This window comes from Dermacentor silvarum, chromosome 6 (assembly GCF_013339745.2).
Source record: "Dermacentor silvarum isolate Dsil-2018 chromosome 6, BIME_Dsil_1.4, whole genome shotgun sequence".
Classification (NCBI taxonomy): Eukaryota; Metazoa; Arthropoda; class Arachnida; order Ixodida; family Ixodidae; genus Dermacentor; species Dermacentor silvarum.
In genome coordinates this window covers 98,141,263-98,168,704 of record NC_051159.1, presented here as the reverse complement: position 1 = coordinate 98,168,704, position 27,442 = coordinate 98,141,263, and the positions used below count along the sequence as shown (strand labels likewise).

Genomic DNA, 27,442 nt, shown 5'->3' with positions numbered 1-27,442 from the left:
TACACTTTCCTTCTGATTTAAAGCGACTTGTTTACCAAGTAAGCCTTGACACAGGCACCTATGGAACCCGCCGTGGTTGCTCAGTGGCTATGGTGTTGGGCTGCGGAGCACGAGGTCGCGGGATCGAATCCCGGCCACGGCGGCCGCATTTCGATGGGGGCGAAATGCGAAAACACCCGTGTACTTAGATTTAGGTGCACGTTAAAGAACCCCAGGTGGTCCAAATTTCCGGAGTCCCCCACTACGGCGTGCCTCATAATCAGAACTGGTTTTGGCACGTAAAACCCTATAATTTAATTTTTTTTTTTTAGGCACCTATGGAAATGAAAAAGACAGAGAGAGCCTGTCAAGGCTGCTCAGCAACATAGTTAAAATTTGTTCTCTAGAAAATGAAAGTTTGTTATAATAGCAGACATTGCACAATGCTCCTGTCCTGTATGTCATTTAGCAAGCCATTTCTCAGTGGGAGCGGAGGCTTCTTACAATAAACGTATACCTAGACAAAACAAGAAAGCTGAAAATTGGCAGGTTTAAATCATTCATGACAGATTTCCTGTCAGAAATGGGAGAATTCTTGCTGATCTACAAGCTGAACGAAAGTGAAAGACAAATGATATGAATATTTAATAAACATGTATATAAAATTCATTGTACAATGTAGTATGTCCAGCAGAAATTGCATAGCAACGCTCCACTCCAACGTCTCGTGTTATAAATACAAATGAGATTCTCCTAAACGTCCTCTGCTTTCACTATGATGTCTTCGGCACCTGAAACAGAAAAAGCACACTCATCAGTACGAGACTGACAAAGTGATTGATAATATCTCCGTCACTCAAAATATTACCAATGCCATATAGTCAAAGGGGAAGAACAGCACTGGCGACATCTTGAACAAACCATGCAGAAATCCTAAGCAATCAGCAACTATGCTTTATTATTCATAAGTGCAAATATGCCAACAGCAACGTAACTGCCAACCAGGTAATTTTCCCTTCAAACAAACAAGTTGTAAAACACAATAATGTTTCAAATACACTATGGTTAAACACTGTATCACAGGATGTCGCCACCTGCACCACTGCTTCCATTTGAGTATTATGAAATTCCAGTGCCCATCTATGCTAGTACATCTATGCCATGCTCACGCATAACACTGCTTATATGTGCTTGACTTTTATATTGTTCAGAACTTACTACGACAAACATTGTAGCAAAGATGCCCCTGAATATGCAATAATATTAACAGTACGCCTGCATCGGTCTGACCAGCCACATTCCTTTGTTCTGTAATTAAATTACAAACGACATGCAGCAATACCAAATATTGTGAAATAAGTCAAGAAACATCACTGGTGCAGTTCACAAACAGTCGCTGAAGTTGAGCACCTTTCACAGAACTTTCTCAAAAATTTAGTTGGCTTTAGTGCAATATCTCACTGGACAAAATATAGCAGCCAATGCAATGATTACCGTATTTACTCGTGCAATTTGTGCACTTATTTTTCTCATTCTGGAGCTGTGAAAAGGGGGCGCGCAAATTATGTGAAAATTTTACATACGAGTGATCACGCAAGAATACCGCCCCATTTCACCCAAAATACCCATTTCAAAAGTACTGCCTGTGCATGTTTTCGTTTTCTCGAGTCTTTGGCTGGTGGTTTTAGAACATGGCATAATCACATTACAATCATCATGTAAATTTTTTAAATATATTAACGTATAAAAAAGTCCACTCAATCTGACATTCCTGGTCAGGTTAGATACAGTAGAACCTCGCTGATACGTTCCCGCTTAATACGATTACCCGGCTCCTACGTTCTCAATCGCGAAAAAATAAGCATAACCCCATAGAGGAATGTGTTAAAACGTTCCGGTTAATACGTTCCCAGAAAATAAGATTATTCGGCAGCAGCGTTCAGCATTGCGGCAAACTGCGGTCGTATGATACGTTCTGCAGCGAAAAATGATGATTCAGGTGTGCAAAAAGTCCGCTCTCATGTGCTTGTGAAGCGCTAAGTGGTAGACGGCCGCCGCGTGGCTTCTCTGCAGTACTCAATTCCCTCCCCCCTCCCCTCCGCGACTTCTCTGCATTGCTCGTTCGGCCCAAAGTGTTGAAGCGCGGCAGCAGCGGCGAGCGAATTGACCTTTGCACTACCTCGCCCCGCGCTTCAACGTGAACTACTCAGCGGCAAAAACAGCGCGGCGCTACGACTGATGGGGGACGACGCAGCGGACGTGGTGGCGGAGGAGGCGCCTGAATACAGCGGCTAGAACGAAGGCTTACGTCCACCGGCTACCTTCGCCGAAGCCCTTGCTGGCCTGGAAGCCTTACAAAGCTTCTTTCGCATGAAAGACAACGAAAACGCGGACAAGGGTCTGCAATGTGTGCAAAAGGAGTTGTTTCTGCCCAAGGGTGAGACGCACCAGCAGAAAATACAGTTGAATCTCAATAATTCTAACTCGAAGGGGCCCGAAAATTTGTTCGAATTAAAAGGACTTATTTTTGACGCATTTGTGCACCATAGCGCTACGTACGAACGGAGCGAGTCGCGAAATATCGCGACTCGCACTGTTATGTTCGAATATAACCGTCGCAAATGCTTTCGCGTTCAAATTACCGAGCGTTTTCGCCCATTGAAATACACATAACTTTGACAGGACTACAGCGTCAGTTCTAAGTAACCGGAAGTTCGAATTAAGCGTGTTCGAATTAACGAGATTCGGCTGTAACTATATTTTGCAAGAAATGTTTTCTGCCCTTGCACCTCACTATTGGCTTGTCGGCTTCAATTTTTACTGGATTCGGATCGTACGTTTTCCCGGATCGTACGTTTATTTTTCGCATATTTTTTGAAAACGTATGAACAAGGTTCTGCTGTACTTGTAAATGTGGTATGGTCTCTCTACCCAGTCACCTATGCATGCTTGAATAAGTGTGCACATACATTTCAAGGTGAATTTCGATGAGGACACTGAACATAGCAAAGATCAAGCGAACAGCAAGTGAACTCTGGTGACCTTACTCAAATCCATTGGACTGATCCTGTGGCCATTTGAGATCTGTGTCACTATGGCAGCTGCATACTTCTCCCTGGACAGCTCTGAAAGCTGCAACAAAAGCACATCAAGGTAGTGAAACACCCACCATTGCACTGACAAGTGGCAATTGTGTTATACATTATAGACAACTATTATATATAGTGTTCCTAGGAACAGTGCACACAGTTCTGGTTGGCTCTGTGTGAAACCTAGCTGTGTGTCATAGCTGGAACATTTTTTTTATTGTGCACAGTTAATTTAAAGTGAATTAACAAACATTATATACCATCTAACAAACAAAAAAGTTAGCCAGAATGTTGCAGGTACTGCATAGACAACAGATTACAAATGTTTCTCTAGACTCCCTGAAACTTTCAGTTGGTACATCAGTCAATATGCAACTAATTAAAGCTGGCAAACTAGCTTTATTTCTTTGTTAATTAGAAACACAACTGGCTCAATAGCATGAACACATGATTGGATCAAAGGTGAATTTTCATATGGCACAACTTGTATATTCCTTGCAATGAGCACTGCTATATACAAGCTGATAACCGTCTCTTCAAATGGAGTATTGTGGCAAACGTTAGGCAAAATACAGTAAAACCTCATTATGATGAAATTGAAGAAGGGAGTCGAAATTACTTGGTTATACAGTTAAACCTTAATACTATAACGAAGCTCGAAGTAAAGCCACGATTTAGCAAACTATTTTAATATCCCGATCTTAGTTCTATTGAAAACCATGTTTTCTATTGCAATTTAACCCAGTACTTTCGTGCTACGGTTTCGATTTAATGAAGTTTTTGGCCATTTCAAGCATGTAGTACAGTCGAACTCGGATATATTGAACCCACATACAATGAATTGTTGTATATAACGAACAGCAGTAAAATCCCCTTGAAAATTTTTGTATACAATTTTTATTTTATATATCGAATTACCTATATATCGAACATGTTTATGATGCCTTTCAGAGTTGATATATCCGGGTTCAACTGTACTAGTACTAGGAGCCTGTATGGCTGGTAAATAAAGCAAGAAACTATAAAAATGTTGGCTGAGAAAGAAGTTATTGGCACGCATCCTGCCACATGAAAGGTTTGAGCAACAAGAACACTGTCGAAGCGCTCGCAGGAGACATGTTGAAGTGAAAGACAGCACAAAGCGTTCACTCCTGTTTTCCGGTGCTCTTCATCATGCAAGCAATGTGACAGCAAGTGTTCGTGGCCATCAAGTGAGTTTCATTCATATTTGCCGGGGCGGGCATGACACCGCGCTTGTTACTTTGGCAAGCAAGTGTTTACAGCAATTTATATGGCCGATAAAACTATGAACCTTACTTTGTGTTATCTCTTTGCTTTCGCCATCAATGCTTCGCCTTTCAGGTAAAACTGAGACTTCTTTTTTTTCTCAAGGAAGACAAATATGTTTTGGGGGTGCCATCTGATGATGGCTGTGGGCACTAAGCGCGGTCAGTCATGGTGTCCAAGGCTAAGGTGCCACATGACACAACACACGCAAATCTTGGACGCCATGAGCCACGCTGATGCATTGCTCTCGGCGGGATCTGCATCGCACAAGCTAACACTCATAATCACGCCATTATGACCGAACTTTCTCGTGGTTTGTTTACCTAAGTGCCCTATAATCTACCCACCAGGAATGTTCTGAAAATTTGTGAAATTACTTTTACTGCTGAAACTTCAAAACCTTGAATTAACGAAATCCACAACTTAACGAAGTTTCTTTCTGCAAGCATGACTTCGTTATAATGAGGTTCGACTGTATACATTGTTTCCCTTTACTGCAATATATCCCGATGGGGTGAACAACTTTAAGCATGCATAGAAGACAGCTTTGAGGCCCACAGAACCACTACACGGCCACATATGCGATGAAATTTCAATAAAACAACAAAGGTATCTCCAGCGTGTGCAACACGTGACTTCTTAGCAGGTGATGTGACTGCCTTTACGACAGCTGCCTTCTGTTCCAATGTGATAGTCTTTCAATTCTGCTTTCCATTTGGCCCGTCTATAGCATTGTGAAACTGGCACAACAATACGATGCTGAAATGCGAGCAAAGTTCATTGTGGTCGAGCAGCACTTTGCACACAACACGGTGCGCCAACAACGCAAATGATTCAGGCTGATTCGCCGCTCGTAAGTGGCTCCACTGTGTGAATGCAGAGGACAACGAACCTCGATGCACCAGCTTGGCTTTACCTACTTGTGGCCTCCGAGATTTCACAGGCACCGATGCGATCTCGGAGGCCATGCCTAGGTGCACCAGCCTGTGCGGTGCCACAGTGAGGGAGAGAAGTGCGGCAGCGATAATAAGCGTCTGCTACACGCAGTGGTGAGAAAGACCAGTGTAGCTCGAAGGTGTATTCAACGCAAAGCACGGGAATTTCGAACTTTTGCACCGAATACATTCAGCATGCAAGGGTTGGGTATTTTTTTGGTTTCGGAGACAAGTCTAGTTCCTCATATCCATTGGCAGGACAATATTACTATGCTAAAATGAGGTTTTAAATACATGGGATCTTTATGGGGATTTCAAGGGGACTTTCACTTACTACGACATATCCATTGTTATTATATGCCGTTTTGTTATAACGACGTTTGACTGTACAAATGTTACAACGGTGCAAATGTCAGTACACAAACATTTTCCTACTTATCCAGCCTGTACAGAACAAACATCTTATTCATCCACCTACAGGATTGAATGAGTAGCAGTGACACAGTGCTGATCCCAAAATTTTAGACTTGGAAAAATCATTTTTGAAAAAAATGCAAAAAAAAAGAAGGCAAAATTGGCATTTTATGCTACAAACCAGGTAATTTTCTTCTGAAGCAGCATTGAAGGCTCGTTTTGGCAGGAAAGCAAGCTGCAAAGATGCTCTTTCAAACAAGGCCGAGATGGCCTGGCTATGATTGACGGTTTTGGAATGGCGAATGACACAAAATGGGTCATGTCAGCATTTTCATGGGCAAAACTGAACATTTCACTAGACAAATACAGTGTTTTATTCCTCACCAACGTGTCATTTTAAGCTAGTTTTCTGCCAACAGGTGTGCACTGGTATGGGGATTGGAAATATAACAAAAATGAAAACTCAAATTTTTTTGTGATTTTTTGGTCTCCAAGACCCATTCAAGGTACTGAACAGAGCAGCTACAAAACACTTCTGTGCAATTTCTGACCTCAAAATGAACAAGTAGCACAGGCTATCCCTAGGAGCGAGGCAACAATGGTCATTCTACTGCAAAACGAGCCAGCAGTGTCACCTAAAGACGTACTCATAAAGCACAGCAAACAAAAAGCCTTATTTGATCCTATAGTCCTGCACATGGACTTACCTCTATTGAATCCAAAGGATTGATGGTGATCCTACTTTGCGTTGTGAAATAATCCCCATTCCCCATATGGCCATTCTGTTGCAAGTTGCTGTTATGATCACTTGCACCTAAAAAAAAAAAAAAAAGCAAAATGAATACTGCTAAGTAAAATGAGACAAGAGACTGATTTTCAGATTATCTTGGCTTCCTCCACATATTAGCTTGCTACTACTCCACAACAAATAAAGACAGAGGGGTACAATGCAAAACAAAGCATCAAAGCACAGGTGCCAGAATGGTGACCCAAACATCTGCATTAAAGGTAAAAGCTTGCTGCCATGCTATCTGAGGTTTTTGAGCTCACACTGCAATGAGAGCTATGACAATACATGCCATGAGAGTGTTCACTTACCCTGTGCGCTGGTTTGCCTCTTGTGCCTGTGTCGCAGGATGAACAGGACAACAAACACAGCAACCACAAGCACCAGCACCCCAGACACTACACCGAGAACAATGTAGAGGAGGTCTTTGTCACCCGACACCGAGGACTCCAGCAGGTCCGGCACTGGAGTCACCTTTTTTTCTCCCATGGAGGGCAGCGCTGAAAAGTGCAAGTAGTTTTAAGACCTAACACACTGAACGAATGTAAGGCCCCAGGTGTGCTCATCAATCATAAGGCAGGGGGGGGCTCCTATCGGTTAACTTGACTTCCAGTTAAGTGCAGCATTACGACATGTATCATGTAAATAAGCTTCTTCTTCTTTTTTTTTTTTTTTATAGGACAAACTGACTCCATGGAACCTTTCTATTTTGCTGTGTTTAGAAAAAAAAAAAATATTTGGTATTCGACAGAAAATTTTGCTATCAAGCACCCCTAAAAATCACATAGCGACTATCTACCAAAATTGAGCTGAGAGATATTGCCAACCCATGTCAAAAAGAACATCAGGGTTATATCTTACCAAGCGTTTTATGGGTGCATATGTTGGAAAACTCGCTGGCACCAGCCACATTGAAGCATTGCATCTTGATGTCGTACGAAGTGTCGGGCAGCAGGTAACTGACGGTGTATGAGCGCGTGTTGGAGCCAGCCACGGTGATCTTTAGGTAGTCACCAGCACTCTGTGTCAGCCTATAGTAGATGTAAAAGCCTTCCACATCTACAGCATCGAGGTCTGAGTACTGCACAAAGAAGAGAAAGCGATGCCAGGGTTCACATGTGCAATAAATGAAGGGGAACTCAAACCAATAGTACTTTGGAATAAAATGCCCACAGCAAGACCACGTGGGTCACTTCCTAACAAAACAGGCTATGCTGTAAAGTCTACACATAACAATGACGAAAGACTAAAAAAAATCAGATCATAATCACATATTGTTGGTTTGGCAGAGTTCATATACCTTAATAATGGTGTGTGGTAAACAATACGCACAGTTACATCGGGTATTACAAAGAAAAAAAAAAAAAGAACAGTCATTATGTTAAGTTTAAGCTGACAAAGGAAATGTAGAGAGAGAAAGAGAGAGGAAAAGGACATCTTCAAGGTTGCACTACACACTCTGTAACATTGAAGTTGTTGCAAATGCAATTAACACACTTGTGCAGGGAAAAGAAATAAGTCATAATGCATAACACGCAACACTGAAATTACCCAAGACACACTGCAACCAAAGAAACACCAAAAGATGCACAAATGTCACATTTCTTTATGTAATTAACTAGAAATAGCTGTAGCAGCCAAATATATTGCAAATGACTTGGCTGTCGTGAGGACCATGAGAACCAAGAGATGAAATGGAGATATTTTCCAGAAGTGCAAAGCAGCCACTTACCTCCCAAAAGAGAGTGATCGCAGTTGAGCTTTCAGCCTTGACTCGGCGAATAATGGGTCCCTGCATGGGTTTCCTCTTTGGAGGGTCTTTGTGCAGCAGAAACTTGATAGAGTTTGGCCCATTCTTATTATCATTGTTGGAATAAACAGCCACAATGCGAAACCTGTACCTTCCCCCTGTAAATGCCGACAAGAGAGAAACAGCCTCAAAACAAAGTCAAGCTCCACCAAAATCAACAGACTCAACCTTCACCAAAAACAATACTTGTGCTGTGGCCACTGTCAACATGGCAACGTTAGCGAAGGTCATCATACTGAGAAAATCTTTGGAATGTATGCCGTACCCACTGCACTAACTTAGTGAGCTCAGTGGTTATGGCGCTCTGCTGTTCTGCACGAGGTTCCGGGTTTGAATCCTGACCGGAAAGGCCGCATTGCGATGGAGGAAGAATGCAAGAACGCTGGCGCATTACGCTTTAGGTGTACATAATTAACAACCCCAGGTGGTCAAAATGAACCTCGAGCCCTCCGCTATGGCGTCCGTCATAACCCGCTGTTCAATTTTGGGGTGTTTAATCCCACAATTATTTAAGTAATTCATTCATTCAATGAATTAACAGTGTTAGAGATCAGGCTAGTTGGCATTCCATGATGCAACTTCCTAGCCCGGAAACAAAGGACGAGGCACAAGGGAAATGATATACACAAGCTTTGTTGTTTCCCTTCTGTCTTCTCCTTTGTTTCCGGCTACGAAGCTACATCATTCAATGAATGCCATGCTACTCTGACACACGAGAACCGAGTTACTCCATCGTGCACTACCAGCGACTCCCTCCCACATTGGTGACAGCCACCACTGCATATAAATTCGTGCTCTCTGTGCCCCCAATTGGCTTTTTCTTTTTAGTGATTACATACCTACCATAATAAAAGTTTATTCTCTCTCTCTCATACCTACCATGCTCTAAATTTATAATAACAATTAACTGTTTTGAAAACTGTTTAGCCTGCTTACTTGCAAAGTGCTAATACCAAAAATATGATGACCAGCAAATAGTTGGAAGTTGCAATGCGTGAAAGTGGAGCACTGTTCTTGCTTTCTTGCGCTAAGCACAATAGGCAACACTGCACAAAAGAAATGGCAATGCTCGAGCTGCACACTAATCATCATTTTTGACAGCAAATTGGCCACAGTATTTTGAGGAACTGCACAATGCCAGGTAAAGCTAGCTCAGCAGTTTCCTAAACGGTCTATTGCAGCGTAAATGATTGCACCTTGCATTATTATTTGAAGTGAAGAACAAGAAAGACACAAACACAGGCTGGCAACTGGCTTTGCCAGACTTCTCTCTTGGGTCTATTACCTTCACTACCTAATGATAAAAGTGCCCATCACCAAGCAACATAGCAAATTTGGTTATATGCTAAATGTTTTTACGTGCCCTATAGGGAGCGTTCTACCGCAATAATTTTTCAAATTGGTTCACATGCATAGATCGAAATATTTGAAGTGGCGCGAACCCAGGATTTCAGGAGGCGAGCTTCACTGCCAACGTCGACACTCTTGCCACTTGCCCCGTCTAGCCTCCGCAAGCAAAATTCCTTCCCTACGTTCTCCCACACCGGAGCCGGAGGATCGCGCCACGTACATGTTACAGTCCCAGTCTTCTTTTCTTTTTTTTTTTTCTCGTGTTATTGCTGCGCGGTGCACTTCCGGTGACGGTATCATGCACGAGCTCGCAAGCTGTTGCGTTTGTTTCGTGTCACTCTCTGTACCATCTTGTGAGCTGTGCATGAGAACACGAGACTAACGGTATAAGTCAGTGCCACATGAACACTGAGGATAGACGCGAGAGGATGAAAGAGCATGATCACGCACGGGAACACGGTAGAAAATGACATACTGTAGTTTCATTTTCTGCGCGCGCGTCTGCACAAAATGGGAACAAGCAGATGAAATGGAAGTACAGTATAGACCACTTATAACGTAACCGCTTATAGGGCAGGACCGGATATAGTGCGGTCTTTTTAGACTCCCGTTAATTTTCCCATAGCACTCCATGTATACGCGTATCGCTTATAGTGCAGTTGCGGGAAACGAAATACCAGTTACAGTGCGGCTGCCTGGGAATACGGAAGTCAGCGGAGACGGCAAACGCTCCCCTCTAACGGGCACCCCAAGGAGTGCTAGAGGAAGAAAGAGAGATGAAGTGGAGGAGAAGGGCACGTGGTGCGAACGAACAGCCAGTGAGGCTGTAACCAGAATCTTGAGTGCGAGTCGTGAAATATCACGACGTGCATAGCGAGCGAGGGCCACGAAACGGCCAACGCTCGCTTCACGATAACGGCAGTAAACGAAACTTCAGCGAGCGAGCGAGCGGGCGGCATCGGCACGGCACGGCGAAGGGCGCACGCGGAGACTGTGGAATGTGAGGGAGGAGGGCTGCAGGGAAGCGGATTTCGCCTAAGCAACTCCGCCGCTTCGATGGCTCCCCTCGCCCTCCCTCGTAGCTCCCTCACTTTCGACTGTCACCGTGCGCGCCCGCCGCCGCTACAGCCGGCCCGGCGCCAGCTCCCCGAAGTTTCGTTTTCTGCCGTTATCGGCAAGCAGGCGTTTGCCGGTGTGGGCAGTTTCGTTGGCCGGCCTGGGACAGCGCCGCTGCTTCCCTCTGCGCCGTAGCCGCAGCGTGCAAGGTCAGCATGTGACTAGAAAGTAGAGGAAGCATAAAGGAGAAAGAAGGGTTCACTGCCGTTTTCTACGCGTGGCTACGGTAGCGTGGCTGAGACGTCAGCACGTACACGCATGTTCCGGCGCAACGCAGAATCGGCGACCTTGCCATTTAAGAGAGGATGAAATGTCCGCCGCATTTTTTTTTTCTTTTTGGTTTGTTCGCGCGCGACATTGAGGGGTCTCCCCTAAGCTTTTACTCTATGGCGGTGCCGGAGCAATGCCGGTAGGAGGCGCCTCCGCGTGATTCGGTTCGAATTAACGAGATTCGACTGTAAATTGAATGCAAACGTTCTAGCCGCATTCCTCGACTGTCGCATACGCGTGGCGGCTCGGTGCACATGTTTTGCATATGTGTGGGCCTTAAAAATTGTTGCTTTGGTTATAGTGCGGATATTCACAACTCCGGCGACTTACGTTATAAGCGGTCTACACTGTACATCTCTCTTGCTACGTTACGAAGTGAAACGAAAACACGCAGACATTCGGTTTGTATATTTTATGATTTGTCTAAACTTTAATTTGTCTATTGAAGCAACAGATTAAACAAATAACTGATGTTGCCTTGAACCTAAAAAAATATTTATGCACCGAAATTTGATGTATGTCGTTTTCGCGTTCACCCGTGCCTACAATGCTGTTACCGGTATGTTTTTTTTTTTCTTTTTTTGCTTTTATAGTTTTGGCGATGCTTTTTTCACCTGTTTTTATTTTATCGTCTGTGTACAGTTATTTGCGTAATACTTTTTCGGCAGTTATCATATCTTGTTAAACTGTTGGTGTTTAAATAGTTGCTTTATATTATCTTTTGTGTAACGCCTTCAGACACTACACTTTGCTGTTTTAGTATATTTTGCGTTTCTCTGTTCGTGTGTTCACTTACATTTGTAATAATCAATATTTCACCTATTTATGTCAATATTTCACACTTGGCAGGATGAATGATGAGAATCGGAAGAGATAATCCATGCAAAATAGAGCTTTGGCTTCATAAAGGCAATGTGTGATCACCTGCTTTCAGACCCGCGATAGCGTGGGAGTGGATATGTGGGGGCACATCTTCCTCAACTGTCTTCCAGTGCGAGTGTGGAGAGGACACATCTCGATACTGAACCTTGAAGAATGAGATGGGCAAACCATCATTGTGTGGCACATTCCAGCGAACCATCACTGAGTCATCTGAGAGGCGCGATATCTCAGGCCGGGAAGGCAGGACCAACTTCACTGCAATCGAGAAACCAGAGCATGGTTACTTCACTTACTGTCACAGCAGTATCTTGACAATAAAACTGCGCTAAACAACACCACAACTTTGCTGCAATGAAACCTCACACATGCATTATTGTGAACTTCGCAAAATATTTATCACTAACGCAGGCAAGGGCCATGAATTAGTGAAGTTCTCATGTTAATTTCACGACCTCGAGAAAAGTCTTACCATCATGCTACCGCTAAGCTTGTACAGGCAGCAAGGGGAAAAGTAGAAGCACATCATTGACCCTAGACGACTACTACTCATTTAGAACAGAAAGCAGTATTATGCTCATCAATCTTAGTGAACATTAGCATTGTAAGCTTGTGTTCCAGTGTAACAAATTGAAGCACCCAGTTTATTAAAATGTAGCACAATAATCAAAGAATAACTAAAGAAAATCAATAAATTGCAGCAGTGACAATGGTGCACATTAGTCTAGAGCATTACAATGCCTGCACTTGCAAGACAGTTTGACATGCACCCTTGGGCCACACTGGGCAGATTACATATTGGTAATTTTACAAGCAAACTATATAGCAATTTGTTTCTGTGCAGACTAGATGTCGTAACATGCACAGTTAGCTATTACGTCACTGACAAACCGATCCGCATACAGATGTAATGACAACCATGCTGCGGCCAATCGTAACCTGACAACAATAACCGTGTAGCTTCTGGCTTTGAATTTAAATTTGTGGACCAAAAGTTGTTGTACCTCCTTTGTTTTTTTTCCTCTTATGAGTGTCCTTTCTCTTCCCAGCATTTTCTGTTGCACCATTGATGCTGTCTGGCTCATTCTCATCCTCTCCTGAAGTGAAAAATAAATAAATAAATAAATAATTTTGCTCATATTTTATGATGCATAAAAATGGCTAATAATGACACAACTACAGAGTGTTCAGCGAGAGAGAGAAATAAAGATGACAAACCATTCTTGTCAGGAATATGGGACTCATTTACAGCCAGGACCGTGACATGCGCTGTTGAGTAGACAGTGCCCAAAAAATTGTTTGCAAAGCACTGGTACATGCCTCCCTGGTGTTTTGTCATCTTTCTAATGTGAATTCCTGTTTCTGGAGATCACACAAAAAAAAAAAAAAGCATCAGCAAAATGTTCACCAGCAGCATTAGGTATAACATCGCAGTGCACCATACATCAAGCTAAGATATCCTTCCAAAGCTACTCAACTTTTTTTTTTTTCTTAACGCTAGGTCCTCTGTTCAAACTTCTACTCTAGCCTTTCAGACCTGCATGTATTTTCATGCGAACGACCTTTTGGTGTTTACACCAAAAAGGTAATAATATTTATCTTTTCCTCTGACATCGTTTAGAACCTCCTTCATGCCTTCAACTATCATGACAGCTGCCACAGCACTGGTCAACTCAAAAAGTCAAAACTCGTGTTTGTTTGCCATAAAAACATAGAAAAAAAAAAAGCCACTCATGAAATTAAACTGCCAGCATCTCTTCATTTCTACACTTTAATATGCAATGAACACATAAGAAATCTGACACTGTTCAATAGTGAAGACTGAGCACGTACTTTACTTATTTTTTTCCCCTAGCAATGATCAGAACTTGGTGAAAAGACACTTTGCAATGCTGTTAACATTCAACAGAACATTTTGGCATTGCAACAAAAAGAGTATGGTCACATTTAGATCAACTGCAATTACAAAATTTGTCTTTCTGTTGCTGCCAGCCTGAACAAATATATATTTTTTGCATTACAATACATATCAATTACTTTGAAACTTAAGAGGTAAGAGGAAGCTTTAGCTCAGGGCCAACTCCAATTTCCCTATTAAAATGCATGTAAAACACATATATGCTTTTATGAGACAATTGCTCAACCAATTTAAATGAAGTTTGTTGTATATGAGAGAGAAAATGAAATTATAGTGACATTAGGAAGCATAACTTTGATTTAGGGCCTGGATTTCTTTAATGGAAATTCCCAGAAATTGGCAAGCTAAAAAAAAAAAAAAATTGAAGCACGAAGTTTAAAAATTTTCAACTTTGCACCAAAAACAGACATTGCAGTTCTGCAAGCTGCATCTGTTGAAGCATCCAAAGTGAACAAATTTGATATACTGTATTTTTCAACGTATAACCTGCATTCCCCACCCTCCCAATTCCAATGACCCGTAAAAAAATAATAAAATAATAATAATAAAAGCGCATATCGGCCACGAAAATAACTGCATACAACAACGCTAAAATCCTTGAAAAAAGTCTCCGTTCGTGGATGCACAACTTGTCCCCGTCATAGCTTTATCGCCAGCTTCTGCTGCGCAAAGACGGCCATTGAGCGTAGCTCATCTTGATCCGAGTTCTAGTTTGCCAATGCCGCCATGCACTATTTGCTAACTACTAAATGCAAAATGGCGATCCATAAAGAGGAGGAGAATGGCCGACCATGGAGAGGAAGGGAGCTTCAACACTCAAGGGTGGGGTTCCCTAGGAGATTACAAAATTGAATGGCAGAAAACCTGTCCTTAAGGTGTGGCTTCACGGCAGCGTGTGCCACACTGCCGTGAAGCCACATTCCAAGGCGAAATTTGCATATAACCTGCACCCTGACTTTGCTGTTAAATGTTTCCTAACGTGCAAATGTATGCTACTTGCACGTGCAAAAATATGGCACATGTACGAATTTACAGCTTACGTTAAACTTACAATAAGCTCTAAACTCATGTTAAGGGTCCGGCTCACAAATTAATGACATATTTCAGAGTGGTGTTTAATACATAAATTTTGTCCACTGCAGATGTATTATTAGGAGCAGTTTACAGAATTGTGATATCATTTTTATTGCTGCATTAGAGTTGAAAACTTGGTACTTGAGCTTTTTTTTATTTATTTGAGATATTCAGCCAATTGTTGTTTTAAAATATGACAGGCTAAATATAAAATCAACTTTCTACATTCATTAGATTTTAACGCACTTTAAATGCAACAAACCTTATCAAAATCAGTGCACTGGTTGCTGAGAAGAACAATTTATTAATTCCCATGCATTTATATAGGAGCTCCTGAGCTAAGGCTTCCTTTTAATAAGCAATGAGCAGAAGTTCCTAAATTGAAGAAGGCCACAGTGTAAATGTCTTACAATATCAACCTCTGGCCATTGCCATAAATTAATGTTGAGCAACAATAAAAGTAACATTGGTGCTGTAATAAAGACCAGTAAAAACAAGCAAAGTAAGGGCATCACCCTTTCATTTCTCTTGTATAAAATGCTTGAATAAGAACACTCACATTTCAACAACAGATACACAGCACACAGCACATGCAGATACATACAACGCAGATGGCAGTACTAACCTGATATCGTGATGTGAGATGTATGATGCACCCTTTTGCCATTATGAAGCCAGTGGACTGTAGGCACCGGGTTACCCTGTACTGAACACTCCAGTCGAAGCTCTCCTCCATGCTGTACAATGTGGTTTTGCAGTGGTGTAATGATGTGGGGAGGCTCTGAAAACAGCACAGTAAACAGTGAAAGGCATTGAAACATGTATAATCTTTCAATCCAGAGCCAATGCAGCATAGGGTCGGTACAATCCACTCCACTTTGGCAATAAATTTGTTTAAACGGAGTACCAGCAATGGCAGTTCACACTACTGACGAATGCACTGATTTTGGTCATGCAGATCGAACTAATGCTACAGATCTGCATCACATGACTGCACATCATTGATTGCAGTATTTTGCATTTTGCCTGCTCACAACATAAACGGACCAATAATGCTTGGGCGCCTTTTCACTTGCAGATTCTGACAGCAGGCTACAGTGATTTTGATACAGGAATGCCTAATGAGTTTGGCAACAAGGCCTTTTTGCTTCTTTGCAGGGCTGAGTTGCAAAAAAATTAAGTAGCTCAGCCCACAAAGTCATCCTGCTACATCCTGTCACCCTGCCAAACCAGGAAAGCAACAGTGCCAAAGTGTTAGATTGATTGACGTGGACCAAAAAAAAAAAAAAAATGCAGCCTTGTAGTGAAATATGAGTGCAAACAAAGCAGCAATAAGAGTACTTGCACTTCACACTGCTATATTTCTTTTTTTACTGTGCAACGGCCCCGTTTCAGAAGACCGGTTGCCGATTTGCCACAATGGTCACTGATCCATCAGTGGATTCTTTGTCGTGCGAACTTAACATAACATGCTTAACAAGTACGCTGCAAAGGTAAAACAGTGTAATGCCATCTCACTATAGCCGTTATCTGCCAAAACGCTAAGCCAAGTTGAAGCCAAACTATAAAAGAGACCTTCGTATGTTTTCAATACTGACGATTAAGTGAGTTCACGTAATTCTTTTATTTATTTAACCTTATTTACCTCTAATGTTTAAAAGGTTTTCTCATGAAGTAATCACTCACCTTGAACAACCAACTTCATTTTATGAGCAAAAATGGTTCCAAGTCGATTGGTAGCCTGGCAGATGTATATGCCATTGTCTCTTGAATGAACGCTAAATATTTCCAGATTTCCTGCACCAGACACACAAGAAGACAGCATAGCATGAAAAGCCACAAAAATAAGCTTGCACACACATTCACACATTCTACATTGTGGAGAACGCCATTCAAAATGTTAAATGCAACATTAAGGGGCCCACGACACCACCGTCAGTGAGAACTGCCATTCTCAACTGAAAACCTAAAAAAAAAAAAATCTCATTTCAATATCATAAAAAGCACCACCTCTATAGCTTTTTTTGTGAAGCTCTCAAAAGCCATCTTTGAACACTGAGAAGCATTTAAAGAACCAGTACAGAATGACCGCTTATGACATCTACTTCGTGACTGCAGCCTAATTTCACACGGCATCTGAAATGCAAAACGTCTTGCCATAAGGTAAGTGTTTGTAAGCTCTTTGGATATGCATCTTGTCCAGATGCCCCATTTAAGCTACAAGATACCGAGGAGTGAAACCGATTGCAACCCAACAATAATACAATGCCAGGCAGCTGCCGCACTCATGGCCTTATTGACTTGACTGTTACAGCACTTGGGTTTAAATCACAAATAAGCATCAGGCTATTGATCAATGCACACAGGTGTGCAATGCAAACAAAGGTTCCAGAATAACTCCTCAGTAAACCTATTATGCTTACCAAGCACAATCCTGTGCCGTGTTCTGGGCAAGTGGCCCCCTTCCTTGCTCCAGCTAAACACTGGGGCGGGGTTCCCATTAGCAGCGCACTCCATTGTGACATTGCTTCCAGTTACCCCATTCATGACTTCAGGTGGCACAGAGGTGAAAGAAGGCACTTCTTCAGCTGCTGGCTCTGTCAAGACAAAGAAGAGCATTTTTCAATCCTACTCAGAGCACTCAGAGCCTTTGTTCTTGCCCTCCCCTGCTGCCTTGTATTTTGTTATGTCTGTCAAGTACTTTTCCTCACTGAGTCTATATTTTACCAAACAGCAGGAGCACATCTGCAAACTTTCACAAGGGTGAACTTGACCAGGGACTGTATTTTGAGTTGCATCAATTTTAGTGGACACTGATTGGATAAGGCAGCGGACAGAATGCTTGTTGCTCCAGTGAGGCGTTCCACCAGACACTATGTCACACAAAAGCATAAAGAATCCCTGAATATGAGCAACCAAGGCCGCGATTCTGAATGCGAAAAGCGCAGAAAAGCATTAGTAGCATCGAAAAAGGCATCACTACAAAATAGCCGCTCAAGAATACAGCCCCCAGCCTTGGACAGTACTTAGTCACAGATTGTGCTGTTTCATAAATGGGGAGCAGGAATAGCTCTCGCTCTTCTGTTACCAACATTTGTTGCAAGGAAAACAGGATATTGCACAATGCAAAATTTTCACTTTACAACACAAACATCCTGTTTCTCAATGCCATCTAATATGGCTTTATTTTGAATACAATAATTAGGCAGTTCTGCAAGCCATCAATCTAAGTACTTTATGAACCACTCATCTGACTCTGCCAGGCTGTGTTTTATGTACATTGCAAGACTGCCGCCATGCAGCCCTAGGATTATATACTTACGTCACTTTGAATGCCCGCTACATATAACTTGCCTACAGTTCTGTAGACACAAAATGGGAGGCTCACCATGCACTGTGAGGTAGATCTTGTGCAATGCCGTCAGCCGCTTTTTGATCAACGGATTATGAGCTGTACAGAAATAGACCCCGGAGTCCCAGATTGTGCTTGATTGTATCTGCAGGTCTCCAGAAGGCATTATGTGGTGTCGGTCTGAAAGAAGAAAGGAATTGGGAGATTCTCAGCACTATGGTGTGCAAGAAGTGCAGAGTCAGCCAGAGCTGTCAGTGCTCTGCTGCAATTCTCTGGTGCTTTATTGGCTAGGTACACAGCTCTTATCCTCTACTGCACTGGTCATTTAATACAAAGCCCAACCTCAATGCACCTGGGAACACTCCCGCATCAGGCCAATTCATTGCGAGTGTGTTCATCTTGTATCATTCTGTCGTTTTCTGCTAAGTCTGAAGTATCTGCATGTAGCACTTCTCTCATCAGGTACCTTCCATTTGTACCAGACAATCTTGTTGGCCGCTCATGCATATAAAGTGCCTGTGCCTCAGGAATGGGTGCACAATTTATTATCTGTGTTTGGTATGTGCGCTAGTTCAAACTGTTCCGTCGAATGTTTAAATCCTGTATCTGGGCAAATTTCGAAGAAATTTCATTTTTTGTGTATGAGTGCAATTGTTTAGTATCTGCCGAAGAAACTTTCCTATAAATGGCAAATGATACAAAGAAAGAGAAAGGATGGAACACGCAGCATGTAGAATAATTGGAAAGCATAAATGAAGCAAAAGAGAGCTCACCAACAGTTCTATTTACAGATGTCTTGTTAAAACGAAATTCTGAAACTGCAGGAGGAATGCTGTAAGGCAGTCTGCACGGAACTACAGCAGTGTTGCCAGCAGTGACAGAAACATGAACATCCTCTTGCGGTGCAAAAGGTGTCAGAGCTGTAAAGGGGGAAAAAAAAAAAAAGGAAAAACACAATGAAGTGGTGCTTACTTCGAGTATTGTTCAGACTCCCCAATGACAGGACCTGACATGATACTTAGTTGTGATGTTCAAAACTAATACAAAATGAAAATGACTGCTTTTTATCTACACTACCTGCTCCTAACTGCTTTTTCAACAGTTTTTTAAGCAGTTCAAAATTTTGGTGCAGTTGGTATTTAGAGAGTGTTAAGCCAGTCCTATTTGATGTTAAGAGAAAAACTCGAGCTGGGCAGGCCATGTAGGGCAGATAACAAGTGGTATATAAGTATTATAGAATGGATGGCAAAGAAGGGGAGCACAGCTGAGGATGGCATAAAATTAGGGGCTGCAAACTTAGGAAATTTGCAGGCACAAGGTAGGGTCAGCTGGCACAAAAGAGGGGTACAGTTATCGCATCCGACGCAAAAATAGCTTCCCTGTATCCAATATTCCTGGTAAACATACATCTGTTACACTGTAATAGCAGTGAGACGATATTTTTAACTTATTTCATTATATCCGATAATTTGCTATGATCATGTTCGTTATTTCAAGGTTCAACAGTAATTGGAGATTACTGGGAGATTCCTCCATACTGCAGTTGACATAAACGGGCTGACAACGATTATGATGATGAAGTCAATCAAAAACAATCCACTATAGCATTCTTCAAAGCAAAACTACAAATCAGTCAAAACCAATTAGTTAGTAGAGAGACTTGACAAGAAGGTGCTCACTGGCAACAATTGCAGTTGCTGGAGTGCTCAGGATAAGCAGTTCTCCCAACTGGGCAGCACACTGGTACGAGTGGCGTGAATGGTGTCCGGATGTGTTGGCTGGCCTGCCAGTAACCAGCACTTGCAAACGGTGCTTAGACATCTTGACAACACCAGCTGACCCCTCAAGCAGGCCACTGCCATTTTTCAGCCACAGGATGTCAGCCTCCTTGGGTGACACTGAGCAGCGAAAAGAAGCCAGCTCATGGTTCTCTGCGTCTACAAACACCGAGCTTGGCTCTTCCACAAACTTGAGCTCTTGATCTGCAACAGGTGTAGAGGCATAAAAATAATGCTTGAGGACACCTAAACAGGAAAGATGGGATAGCTAGTGCTTTTGCGAACTGCTTAAATATAATTAGCCATCGCTGAAAAGACGATGGACTAGAAAAGAAAATGCAAGCAAAATAGTCACACTGTGGCCTAACTATGTCTTCTTATAGAACAGCTATACAGCTATAAGACTACAAACAATTTATTTTATCTTGAAGCTCAAGGCTTCCCAATTTTGATCGAAACCAATGTTTTGGAATAACTCACAGGCACTCATTTCATAAAACAGAAAGACGGACAGTGCAGCTATACTGAATTATGTACCATGTAAGTCGATTAAGAAACAAGTATCTATCAACTCTATGGCATTCACAAAATTGCAAAAGTTAAGCTCCATCCAATATGTAACTTGCTACAGGACAAGACTGTGTGCAGAGGTGAACGCATAGGAATCCTTGAAAGCACTGTCATATTGGAGCAGATAATTGAAACAAACAATGACTAGTGCCAGTTGAAGTGAACAGCGCAAAGCACTTTTCAACAGGGTAGTTGTTTCAAAATTCTTTCATTTTCTTTGTTCCCAGTCTATAAACTGCAAGAAGACAAGAGTGTAGACACACTTGGTCACTTCACTTTCAGAACCACTTTTTAATGAAGCAGTCCTTTAACCAAACATGATGCCATAGTTTCGAGCCTGCGTTTTCGTGGATGTGGTATTTATGTCAAACATGATGACTATGCAAAGAACGCTGGTTTAAGGTGCTCAGAGAGTGATGTATCACTGGAAGCAAACCAAAAGAGCAGTGAAAGGCATACCTTCTAAGATAAGGGCAGCAATGATAAGGTGTGTGAACAGGTATAGATGCACTACCCAAGTTAACAGCTGGAAGCCCATGATGTTCCTGAAAAAAAGGGCACAAATTTTAATTTGTGTGAATATAGCAGATGCTCAAAGTAACTTGAAATCACAAATATATGGGCACAAAGCCGGGCAAAACATACATGCTGCAAAGTAGCATTTTCCAAGTGGAAGATGCAACTGCATCTTATAATACAAATTACAAACTACAGATGTTTTCCTAATGGCCACTGGTTGAAAGTTGAAATCTCATTTCACTTTCAAATTTCTATTGCCCCTGTGAGAGTGGTCCGTGTTTACATTTCTAGGAAAATAGTAAGAATAACGGTATCGATAAGTGCCTGACATGCTTGTCATGTGTAGTTCAATTAAACGTGTTGCCTTTAATAAATGTTTGATTCACATTATTTGCCACTGCAGCTTCAAAGTTAGTAACACTGATTGCTGAAAACTTGACGGAAGATGATAAAACTTCATTTTCAGACAAATAGGGTGATTGGCAACATAGGTGTTCCATGCATGCTTCCATGAATTAAAAAGGAGGTTCATCATAGCCATATCTATTTTTATTAAGTTAGATTTCCATGCATAACAGGAGAGAAAGGAGAAGCAAATCATAGATTGGGCAAGATTCTCATTTATTCAGGCTCAGTTGTGCAGAATGCTCCAATTTTCAGATAAATCACTACGTTTAATCTGATTATCAAAATTACAACCTCAACAGCAATAAGATGTGTTACCTTAGTGATGATGGCCGTGCTTTCAATAAAGCAGCAAGCCCAATTTAATTATCTATTGCTCTTCATTCTGCTGTACTGTGAATGTATGAACACACTGCATGAAACATTTTTACAACACAGTAAAAACTCTGCTGTTCATTTACACAACAGGCACGCCTGCTGCAAGAGTTCAAATTCTGCTCTGACTATATCAGATTATTACATTTCCTGCTACTGAAATGCACTTTCACATAGACCTAGCACAAACCTCATTTTGTTAACAATGAGAAAGCCAACAGTATATTAAACCATTATAAACACTCACAAATTACCTAAGCAAGCTAATCAACATCTACGACAACATTGATGGCGCAACAAAAAACAGCTAAGTGATTTGTTATGATGCATTATACATGGCAGCTTTACGTCATTACAATTTCTAACATTCACTACAGGGTCATTGTGGTGAAGGCAGACATCGACATTAAAGGGGCCCAAGAACACTTTTCTAACTAATAATAGAATGGCTTCACTGTTAAAGTATGTTATCCCACGAATCTCATGCCGCAAAACTTTCCGAATCCTTCAACTATAAGTGGAGTTATCGCACTGATACCCGGCTTTCGCTCCCTTTTCTTCTCCTCTAGTGTGCTGGAAGCTACACAATGGGGAAGCCAAGAGAGCAAAGCTCTGGCCAAAAGCTGAGTGTCGCGGCGGCGAAAGTCGTCTTCGCAGCACCCTTGTGGTAGCCACGATAGGCTACGCTACGCAACACGCCGCTGCCATCTTGGAGGCCAAGTGCAGCAGACACAGCTACGAGCAGTGCAAAGATGAAATTAGTTTTCTGTCTTTTGATATTGCACGCATACTATATATCTTTCATTTATTTAACTCAATATTAGCAATTATGTATTACTGCGAATGTTCTTGCGATCACGAAATCAGCCAATAGCAAAACCTACTGCTTTCGATCTCGACATTGTGGTTGAAAGAGCAAGCGACTGTTCACTGCTTTTGTGGCACGAGACAGTAAATTCCCTGCTGACTGCAGTGCAATCATATTTGCCTCACGTGTTCACAGGAGCCTCATTAACAGATCGGCAATGTTTTTTTACAATGTCCAATAGGGGTTTCAGGGCCTCTTTAAACCTGAACTTAGCAATTTTGGCTTACACTTAATATCATTGTACCAACAGAAGTTGTGGTCAGTTCAAATGCAGTCGGTTCAGGAGCTCCACATAGGATTGCTTTACACTGATTTCTTTTCATTCTTTGCTTTAACCTGTAAATCAAATCCTTTAAAAACCCTTTGACGACTGGGTTTTCAGACTACTTCACCATGGCCCCTGGCGGGCTTTTCTTGCACGTTTGTTTAGCGGGCATTTCTTGCTACATAGAAACTGTTTCTCCATCGTCGGTTTCTTTCGATTCAGAATTCAGCAACCGTTCATAAATCACTTCGTCATATGGCCGGACCTGCTACAGTGGTTCGCAATGGCTGCCCTGCCTCGACAAGCACCGAAACATTTGCTCCACCTGCAGTCAGAAAATTAACTTACAAGTTATTTACATGTTTAGATGACCTCAACATAGATGACACAACAGGTACGCAATGTTTTTTCTTTTTTTTTTTTCTTGCACAATTTGCTTCTGCAGAGGCAGGGAGTGAACTAGAAACACAAAACGAGCATACTCGGGAATGGCAGGGACTGTGCGAGAGTGAGTGCTTGAGTTATCTTGGAAGTGGCAGTGAAAGGGTTATGTAAATGACATCAGCTTGTCTTCTTTTAAGCTGTTAGACTAAGGATGTACTCTGAACATACTATACTAATGAAAAGCTTGGAATTGGAACTACTTAAATTGATAGCTAGTAGAGCCAATGGTATAATATTACCTAAGAAATAGTTTGCATTACCCCCGTTGCACTGAACTACTCCTCGATGATTTTACCAAGGTGCAGGATGTTTACTTTTTTGAATTTTGGTATAGTATACATGGATAAGTTATTCAGCCAATCAAGTGTCATGTACTCCATGCACTGACAGTGTCTGGCATTTCTAAAGTCATTTAATGTATTGCTGTATAATACTTCAGTCAAATGCGGCACTTTCAATCGCGAGTGACCTGATCGGGATTAAATGTCTTGATCGTGACTAGCTCCCTTTTGCAGCTTGCACAAAGGAGCCAATTGTGATAGAGAATCGGCTTGATCACAATAGAAACTACCTGCATCATTCCTTGTTCTTTACATTTAACCATCGTGCTCTTGTCAATATGCCACCACAACTACAATGGTAAACAGATGCAGCGCTTCAGACTCCCTGCTGTGTTCAATTAATTCTGACAAGACAACACTGGAACGAGCTTAATTTTCACTTTTTCTTGAGTGAATGGCCTGCACATTGCTCATCGCTACGACAGTGATATCTCACTTGAAGAAAGATCACTTGAATGAACTAGTGTAACAATCCCCATCTTGATTGATATTGATGTGTAGGTCACTAGATATTTTCCATTATGCCCATGAGCATGCGTAACTTGTTTTGCCCCATTGTTTCAGTTTTGCACAATGTTGAAACAGTGTGTACTGAATATAAGCGCTGTTATTTGCTGTCAAATATTAAGGCGGTTGTTGTGTCAAAGCTGTCGAGTACAACCATTCTACTGCAGTTGTTTTGTTCCTTGTAAGTTAATAAAAAGTAGAGAAAACTGATAGTTAAACGCAGATGGATATATTTACAGCAGGAATATTTATTTTGCTATAATTAGGCATCACACCTGTACTAAGCCGCGAAAAAAAAAAGAAAAAAAAAGAAAGCAAACTGCAAGGGACAAAGAACCTGTTTCAAACACAAGAACCCCAAATGTCACTAAAAAAAATGCCCTAATAGCCTCTCAGCAACTATAGGGCCTGGTTGCAAACAAGCTTTCCAAAAATGCTAAATAAATTGTTGGGCAAAAAAAGATCAGAAGTAGAAAAAATAAAAATTAAATTTCCGATAAAGGAGTCGCATGCCGTAGACACGTGCATGTAAAAAGGCCCGTTACAAGAAAAACATCAATGGTTGTAGCGTAAAAGACATAACTGCTACCTAAGTAAACTGCCCGAAATACATGACTACAAGCAAAATAAGAGGTGGTTTTGCAGGCTTGTGCCATAAAACCAAAAACAAAGCTAGGCATTACCCATCTTTTCTGCATTGCTTCGATAACTTTTGTCATTGTTCATATCTAATAATTTATCATGTAGAACAATAACCAGACTTTAAGAGTCTGTTATTGCAAAATAGTTGGTTAGTTTTGATTATATAAAAATGCCAAACAATTACTTTTCAAATATGAAAAGTTTGTGTGTAGTATTCGATTCGTATTCAAATATTTGCCTACCTCTAACGAAAAGCAAGCTGAATTTCAATAAAACTGCGAACGTTTATTCTAAAGGGGTACTTCACAGTAAAGCACCCTTATGGTAACAGTACAACGACAAGGAGCAGTGTAAGAAAACTAACTAGCATTCAATATGAGGTCAACCACTACTAGGGGTTATTCACACATATCACACATTTCTATTACTTTTTTTTTTTAATTGGTTATTGAAGACAATCAGATAAATGACATATTTACACAGTGAAATTGTGCATCAAACTTGTTAGGTGACAACATTTCAAGAAATAAGATAACTCAATATCCACAGCTGGCACAAAACTACTGCACCCAGCATTGTGCATAAGGAAGGCGTGCAGTTATAGTCGTGCTGGCAAATCTCCCCGCCATTTTTCAAAATTTTCGCAACTATTTAAGGTAGAAAAACAGCGTCAACGCCAGTACCATCTGCAGCACAACTTTCGGTCTTAGCACACGCAACTTTCTCAATCCTACACAAAATTCCCCAACAGGCACATTTGACTTCATGGTTTGGAATATTTCAATTTCTCGCCGTTTTTGTGACGTTACTATTTACGGCTGATGAACGCACTAAATCCTAATTATGGCTATAGTAAGCTTCCATGACAAATGATAGCTTTAAAGTACAAAAAGAAGTCCCATCCTAAATGTTTCTCTCTCTCCCTCTGCGGCATGCTCCGACTTGCTCGACTACAGCTAGCGCGCGTGAATCACTTACGGGACGTCCTATTCCCGCAAGCATCAAATGGGACAGTAAAGTTGTAAAACGCCAACAGATACCTTATGATAACAGAAAGTCTAGAGATTCGTAGTGAGCAACTCCATCCCGGAAATGGATGCTTTGGGAGCCTTTCTCAAAAACGTTTGTTTTGCCCATCAGCTCTTCCCCGCTCCTCCTCACAGTGTTGATGAACCCTTCGCGTGACAAATCACGTTATTCGATCTCAGCTGCGCAAGCGGCCGCTGACGCGAAAGGGCGTGTAGCGACCAGCCCTCCTATTAGCGCAACTTTTGAAAGAAGCGCGGAACAAATTAGAAGACCCCGCTGTGCCGAAGCGGAACGGCACGCTCGCGCTTTGTTTACTTGCGCGACACCAAAGCTGTTCGCAATGTGGGCTGCGAACTTCGCGCGCGCCGCGCGCGCCGGACGCGCGACCGAAACAACTTGCCTTTAGCGGTGACATTAGGTAGTCCTGTGTCGCCCAGTCGACGATGGCGGAAATCGATTCACGGCGCGTAGAAAGAGACGTCCCACGAAGGGATCGCTCATCTTGAATGACGCTAGCTTCTCGATGCGGCCATCTTTGCCGGCCAGTCGCGGGTGAGGAGGAATGACGCGACGGCGGCGGCGGGTTTTCGAGCGAGGATACTTTTGAAGAAGGGAGCGCGAGGAGGAGGGCGTCCGACAAGAAGAGGGGTTCAGAATTCCAAGGTTACAGAGGGTCAGCTGCTGAGCTGAGCCGGCGGCGCGCCTCGCGCCTCTCCCACCCAAGTCTCTCCCTTCGCCGTCGCCCATGGTGCATTCCTTCTGGGGAGAAAAGCAAAACGCGTCTCGTCTGCCGGTCTCTATCAGATCTCCCCGCCGAGCAATGCGCGCTTGTGGCTTTAATGACTCGCAGCCACTTTCCCAGTCTCAGAGACATTGAACGGATGCTCATCTCATTTCAAATAGCATCGGCGCTCTCACTGCGCCGTTGCATGGTTGCCGAAAAGCGCGCGACCAGCGTGGGAACTGCTACGCGCGCTATCGGCGCTGTTCCATCTTGAACCTGTCGGCTTGCGCGCGACGGATTCGCAGCTGCATACAAATGAGGCTGCGCGCGCCGCATTTCCTATTCGCGAACAATTCTGGATTAGTTGCGCTCGCCGCTGCGTTAAGCTCTTCCGATCTGCCAAGTCTATTGAGAATTCCGACGTATGGAGCTAACTGCCTGCGGCACTGCACGAAGTGCATAAAGACACGTTTTTATGCCGGACTCACCATCGCTCATCGCAGCTTGACAAAGGGGTGCGAGGCACGCCTTAGCGTGATGCGACTCTTTCCTCCGCCGAACAGCATTCATCAGGCCGCTAGCTGGTGCAAAAAAAAAAAAAAAAAAAAAAAAAAAACACAATCAAGTTAATAGGAAACGATTATTATGGTCGATACGTTCAGCTTGAGCAAACATCCGCTGGGACAAAGAGATGAGGAAAAGTTTATACCGAGAC

General features: G+C 42.3%; 1 protein-coding gene across 1 annotated transcript; it reads right to left on the bottom strand.

Moving 5' to 3' along the window:
* Positions 1-600: 600 nt before the first annotated feature.
* Positions 601-26,812, bottom strand: LOC119455737 (cell adhesion molecule-related/down-regulated by oncogenes). The gene is made up of 17 exons (XM_037717165.2): positions 26,404-26,812; positions 21,068-21,153; positions 19,940-20,242; positions 19,034-19,180; positions 18,297-18,440; positions 17,332-17,505; positions 16,595-16,705; positions 15,534-15,689; positions 13,135-13,278; positions 12,921-13,013; positions 11,962-12,174; positions 8,224-8,399; positions 7,353-7,572; positions 6,803-6,991; positions 6,412-6,518; positions 3,027-3,111; positions 601-770 (listed from the first exon to the last, which is right to left on the bottom strand). The coding sequence occupies exons 2-17, from the start codon at positions 21,144-21,146 to the stop codon at positions 733-735; spliced, it is 2,379 nt and encodes a 792-aa protein (XP_037573093.1). The 5' UTR covers positions 21,147-21,153; positions 26,404-26,812; the 3' UTR covers positions 601-732.
* Between the last annotated feature and the right edge of the window lie 630 nt (positions 26,813-27,442).